The 6,942-nt window shown below is 42.8% G+C and overlaps 1 protein-coding gene across 3 annotated transcripts in view; it reads right to left on the reverse strand.

The window, feature by feature from the left end:
• The window catches only part of LOC110519908, a 57,498-nt gene continuing 50,556 nt past the window's right edge, over positions 1 to 6,942 (reverse strand). For 2 of the 3 annotated variants that reach the window (XM_036939982.1, XM_036939984.1), the window contains 6 exons: positions 6,884 to 6,942; positions 6,425 to 6,701; positions 5,569 to 5,586; positions 1,214 to 1,240; positions 964 to 972; positions 1 to 809 (listed from right to left, as the gene is read on the reverse strand). The exon at positions 6,884 to 6,942 is cut by the window's right edge and continues 8 nt beyond it. In XM_036939982.1, the coding sequence (XP_036795877.1) occupies positions 529 to 809; positions 964 to 972; positions 1,214 to 1,240; positions 5,569 to 5,586; positions 6,425 to 6,701; positions 6,884 to 6,942 (671 nt within the window). In that variant the 3' untranslated portion in view covers positions 1 to 528. The remainder of the gene's footprint in view (positions 810 to 963; positions 973 to 1,213; positions 1,241 to 5,568; positions 5,587 to 6,424; positions 6,702 to 6,883) is intronic. The other variant, XM_036939983.1, reaches the window with a different exon arrangement.

Consider the following 6,942-nt stretch of genomic DNA (forward strand, 5'->3'; position numbering starts at 1 on the left):
ATTACGCATTTTTTTTATTTTTGGTAAGCAATTATTATTTTGGAAACAATTTTTGTGATTCCTCCTATATTGTCCCTGACACCATAGCAACAGATGTGGGATACATACACCACCCTTCTCTCACAAAGATGTTCAACAGTTGCTCCATCCCAGAGCCCAACTTAAGAGAAGACATGATTTGCAAATGTGTTATTTCCACAATTAACAAATAGTTATGAGCAATAATCTAGGCAGTTCATACAAAGGATTGTTACCTATAACCAGGACTGGCATTACAAAAATCACATTTTTGGCAAGCAATTATTATTATGTCAAATAATTATTGTGATTCATCCTATATTGTCCCTAACACCATTACCTCATAGCAACATATGTGGGATACATACACACACCCACAGTCACACACACTATCCACCCTTCCCCCACAAACAACCACAGATGTTCAACCGTTGTTCCATCCCCGAGCCCATCTCAAGAGAAGACTTGATGTGCGAATGCATATAGAGTTGTAGACATACTGTATACAGTTCAGACATTGTTTGGGAACTTCTTCTCTAACTCATCAGCCATTTTGTTCTGGTCCATCTTCCTCAGGATCTCTAGTGTGATCGTCACAGCACCGTCCTCGTGGTATTGCTGCACCATCCTATCCACTGTGACCAGTCTGTTAGCGTTCTCCAGCTGGCCCCGTGGGATTGAAGTAAAGCCCTCCACACCCTGAATCAGGTGCCACTGAAATAACTTCAGCTCTTCTGAAACCAGCTCTGCCAGAGTGCCCAGCAGCAGATAAGAAACATTTGGTTTCGTCCCTGGATACAGAAAAATAAAACAATGAGAACTTTAACATGACATCGTAATAACTCAAATAAACAGTCCTGAAGGATCAGAATGATCCTTGTATGTTGATGTGGGTAAACCATAAGTTCCCTGTTGTGTTTCTTGATGTCATCTTGCTGAGTCTACCTTTAAAAACTGTAATTGAACAAGGAAAGAAGAAGTGGACAGCTCTTAACCACAGGAGTCGAGGTGCACCCGAACAATTAACTCATAATTGCAGCACTTATTCACCATTAAGTAACTCAAGTTTTCTAGCTCTTATCTTTAGGATTTTAAACAGCTACAGTATTGTGTTTGCTGAAAATATCTGCTATTAGCTAACTCTCTCCTCTACCACAATTAAATATCTTGGGGGAAGACAGGAAATGATGTTTACCTGCTGCATTGCCAGCTGGTGGTGTAACTGTGGATAGAAAATACCTTGATTACACATGCTGATTAAGAAAATATTTAAGATGACAGACCATGAATATCATTAGAAAGTGAAAACAAAACTGAGATATACAGTGCATTCAGAAAGTATTCAGACCCCTTCCCTTTTTCTATATTTTGTTATGTTACAGCCTTATTCAAAAACATATTTAAATAAAAAATCCCTCATCAAGGTTTAGACATTTGTGCAAATGTATAATTTTTTAAAACTGAAATATCACATTTACACAAGTATTCCGACCCTTTACTCAGTACTTTGTTGATGCACCTTTGGCAGCGATTACAGCCTCCAGTCTTCTTGGGTATGACTCTACAAGCATAGCACATCTGTATTTGGGGAGTTTCTCACATTCTTGGATGGGGAGCGTCACTGAACAGTTATTTTTAGAGATGTTCAATCGGGTTCAAATCCGGGCTCTGACTTGGCCACTCGAGGACATTCAGAGACTTGTCCTGAAGCTACTCCTGCATTGTCTTGGCTGTGTGCTTGGGGTCGTTGTTGTTGGAAGGTGAACCTTTGCCCCAGTCTGAGGACCTGAGCACTCTGGATCAAGTTTTCATCAAGGATCTCTCTGTACTTTGCTCTGTTCATCTTTCCCTCCAATCCTGATTAGTCTTCCAGCCACTGCCGCTTAAAAACATCCCCAGAGCATGATCCTGCCTCCACCATGCTTCACCGTAGGGATGGTGCACACAGCCAAGACAGAGAGTGTCCTTAGGAAACTTTGCATAATTGAGTTTTTTTTATGTATTATTTCTAATATTGTTAGCCCAGAAAATCTTAAGTGTTATTACATACAGCCGGTAAGAACTATTGGATATCAGAGTGACATCAACTTACCAGCGCTACGACCAGGAATACAACTTTCCCGAAGCGAACCCTTTGTCCGAACCACCAAAGGCAATTGAACTGATTCCAGAAGCTGACCCAAAGCAACGTCGCCGCAGAAGAGGAAGACCTTCTGGGCAGACTTTGGAGGCGCGCATACCACTGACTTTGGAGGCGCGCATACCACTGACTTTGGAGGCGCGCACACCACCCACCGCTTCCGAGTATATTACTCGCTAATGTCCAGTCTCTAGATAACAAGGTAGCCGAAATTAGGGCAGGGGTTGCTTTCCAGAGAGACATCAGGGAATGTAACATACTGTTTCACAGAAACATGGCTCTCTCGGGATATGCTGATGGAGTCGGTACAGCCACCGGGATTCTCTGTGCATTGCACCGACAGAAATAAACATCTCTCTGGGAAGAAGAAGGGTGGGCGTGTAAGTATCATGAATACCGACTCATTATGTAATTGTAACATACAGGGACTCAAGTCCGTTTGTTCACCTGACCTAGAATTCCTCACAATCAAATGCCGACCTTATTATATCCCAAATGAATTCTCGTTGGTTATTGTCACAGTTGTGTATATCCCCCCTCAAGCTGATACCATGACGGCCCTCAAGGAACTTCACTGGACTCTATGCAAACTGGAAAACATATCCTGAGGCTGCATTTATTGTAGCTGATGATTTTAACAAAGCAAATTTGAGAACAAGGCTACCTAAATTCTATCAGCATATTGATTGTAGCACTCGCGCTGGCAATACTCTGGATCACTGCTACTCCAACTTCCGCAATGCATACAAGGCCCTCCCCTGCCCTCCTTTCGGCAATCTGACCACGGCTCCGTTTTGCTCCTCCCTTCCTATAGGCAGAAACTCAAAACAGGATGTACCCGTGACAAGGACTATTCATCGCTGGGCACACTGCCGTCACACTGACCTATCCCATCTGGACAACACCTATGTAAGAATGCTGTTCATTGACTACAGCTCAGCATTCAACACCATATTACCCTCCAAGCTCATCATTAAGCTTGAGGCCCTGGGTCTCAACCCCGCCCTGTGTAATTGAGTCCTGGACTTCCCGACGGGCCGCCCCCAGGTGGTGAAGGTAGCAAACAACATCTCAACTTCGCTGATCCTCAACACTGAGGCACCACAAGGGTGCGTGCTCAGCCCTCTCCTGTACTTCCGGTTCACCCATGACTGCGTGGCCATGCACGCCGCCAACTCAATCATCAAGTTTGCAGATGACACAACAGTAATAGGCTTGATTACCAACAACGTCGAGACAGCCTACAGGGGGGAGGTGAGGGCACTCGGAGTGTGGTGTCAGGAAAACAACCGCTCACTCAACGTCAACAAAACAGAGATTATCGTGGACTTCAGGAAACAGCAGAGGGAGCACCCCCCTATGCACATCGATGGGACTGCAATGGAGAAGGTGGAAAGTTTTAAGCTCCTCGACCTGCACGTCATGGGACAAACTGAAATGGTCCACCCACACAGACAATGTGGCTTTTCAACCTAAACCCTCAAACTATTATAGATGCACAATTGAGAGCATCCTGTCGGGCTGTATCACCGCCTGGTATGGCGACTGCACCGTCCACAACCGCAGGGCTCTCCAGAGGGTGGTGCGGTCTGCACAACATCACCGGTGGCAAACTACCTGCCCGCCAGGACACCTACAGCACCTGATACCACAGGAAGGCCAAAAAGATCATCAAGGCCTGTTCACCACGCTACCATCCAGAAGGTACAGAAGTACTGGTGCATCAAAGCGGGGACCAAGAGACTGAAATATAGCTTCTTTCTCAAGGCCATCAGACTGTTATTAAACAGCCATCACTAACACAGAGAGGTTGCTGCCTACATACAGACTTGAAATCATTGGCCACTTTAATAAATTGATCACTAGTCACTTTAATAATGTTTACATATCTTGCATTACTCATCCCATATGTATATATTGTATTTTATACCATCTATTGCACCTTGCCTATGCAGCTCTGTCATGCTCATCCATATATTTATATGTATTCTTATTCCATTCCTTTACTTAGATTTGTGTTTATTAGGTAGTTGTTGTGGAATTGATAGATTACTTATTAGATATTGCTGCATTCGGAACTAGAAGCACAAGCATTTCGCTACATTCGCAATAACATCTGCTAACCATGTGTATGTGACCAATAACATCTGCTAACCATGTGTATGTGACCAATAACATCTGCTAACCATGTGTATGTGACCAATAACATCTGCTAACCATGTGTATGTGACCAATAACATCTGCTAACCATGTGTATGTGACCAATAACATCTGCTAACCATGTGTATGTGACCAATAACATCTGCTAATCATGTGTATGTGACCAATAACATCTGCTAACCATGTGTATGTGACCAATTACATCTGCTAACCATGTGTATGTGACCAATAACATCTGCTAACCATGTGTATGTGACCAATAACATCTGCTAACCATGTGTATGTGACCAATAACATCTGCTAACCATGTGTATGTGACCAATAACATCTGCTAACCATGTGTATGTGACCAATAACATCTGCTAATCATGTGTATGTGACCAATAACATCTGCTAACCATGTGTATGTGACCAATTACATCTGCTAACCATGTGTATGTGACCAATAACATCTGCTAACCATGTGTATGTGACCAATAACATCTGCTAACCATGTGTATGTGACCAATAACATCTGCTAACCATGTGTATGTGACCAATAGCATCTGCTAACCATGTGTATGTGACCAATAACATCTGCTAACCATGTGTATGTGACCAATAACATCTGCTAACCATGTGTATGTGACCAATTACATCTGCTAACCATGTGTATGTGACCAATAACATCTGCTAACCATGTGTATGTGACCAATAACATCTGCTAACCATGTGTATGTAATCAATAACATCTGCTAACCATGTGTATGTGACCAATAACATCTGCTAACCATATGTATGTGACCAATAACATCTGCTAACCATGTGTATGTAACCAATAACATCTGCTAACCATGTGTATGTAACCAATAACATCTGCTAACCATGTGTATGTGACCAATAACATCTGCTAACCATGTGTATGTGACCAATAACATCTGCTAACCATGTGTATGTAACCAATACAATTTTATTTGACAACGCAGGAGTGGCTTCCGGACAAGTCTCTGAATGTCCTTGAGTAGCCGTGCTAGAGCCCAGACTTGAACACAATCAACCATCTCTGAAGAGACCTGAAAATAATTGTGCAGTGACACTCCTCATCCAACCTGGCAAAGCTTGAGACAATCTGCAGAGAAGAATGGGAGAAACTCCCCAAATACAGGTGTGCCACGCTCATAGAGTCATACCAAAGAAGACTCAAGGCTGTAATTGCTGCCAATTGTGATTCAACAAAGTACTGAGAGTAGATGAGGTCAGTGGTGACTCACTTTTTTTCTGTTTCTTTCCTGTAAGAGAGAGCGAGAGAGAGAGAGAGATAACACCTTACTAATATTGAGTTACACCCCTCCCCCCTTTGCCCTCAGAACAGCCTCAATTCGTAGGGCATGGACTCCACAAAGTTCCACAGGGATGCTGGCTCATGTTGACTCCAATGCTTCCCTATTTTGTCCAGTTGACTAGATGTCCTTTGGTTGGTGGATCGTTCTTGAAACACACATGAAACTGTTGAGCTTGAAAACCCCAGCAGCGTTGCAGTTCTTGACACAAAAGGCCTGGCACCTACTACCATACTTAGTTCAAAGGCACTTATATATTTTGTCTTGCCCATTCACCCTCTAAATAGCACACATACACAATCCATGTTTAAACTGTCTCAAGGCATAAACATCCTTCTTTGACCTGTCTCCTCCCCTTCATCTATGACGTCAATAAGGGATCATAGCTTTCACCTGGATTCACCTGGTCAGTCTATGTCATGGAAAGAGCAGGTGTTCATAATGTTTTGTACACTCGGTGTATCTCAACTAACCAGAATACGACCAGGTAAAGGCTATTTAAAACAAAGAGAAGTATACAAAGTCAACAGGCTGAGGATTATTTAACAGATCTCTGGTCAACAAATGTACATTGGGATAATAGTTTTGTCCAGAAATTATTTAGATGCACAATTATGACTTTTTAACAGTCTATTTTTTCTACAGTTGTCCATGGTGACATTGCATTTTCAACTTTGTCAGCAAGTTGTGGTTCTCGTAGAGTGAAGGAAAGATGGTTATTCACACACTCAATGTATAAACAAGGAAGTGAACTTTTAAAGAACAGATTCATTGCTTGTTGTTTTACCTCTGTGATCTCTTTGTAACTTCTTAGCGAGATCATGCTGATTCATCTCCCTCAGGATCTCCACTGTGATCTCCACAGCTCCCTCAGGGCCATATCTCTCCACCATCTGATCCACTGTGTCCTGTCTGTCAGTGTTCTCCAGCTGACTCTCTGGGATGGGAGGAAAGTCTAACATCCTGCCACTAGTCAGGTGAGACTGAAATGTCTTCAGCTGTTCTTCAGTGAGCTCCTGCAGAGTGGTCAGCAGCAGGTCTAGAACAGCTAACATGGAGGGTCTCTAAAATAACAAAGACGAAAAGATATAGGAATAGAAATACTGACTACTGATATAAAACAAAGACCATGAATATGTATTCATATTCACAATATTTCTACTGGTCTCAATACCTCACAAACACACACACACACACGTTTAGTTCACAATGACATTTGACCCTACTGAAATGCCACATGTCTTACCCTGATGGCCAGTGCCTTAGCCCCCTTCCTTTCCAGATGGCGACGCTTCTCTCCAGACC

This window comes from Oncorhynchus mykiss, chromosome 13 (genome assembly GCF_013265735.2).
Source record: "Oncorhynchus mykiss isolate Arlee chromosome 13, USDA_OmykA_1.1, whole genome shotgun sequence".
NCBI classification, from domain to species: Eukaryota; Metazoa; Chordata; class Actinopteri; order Salmoniformes; family Salmonidae; genus Oncorhynchus; species Oncorhynchus mykiss.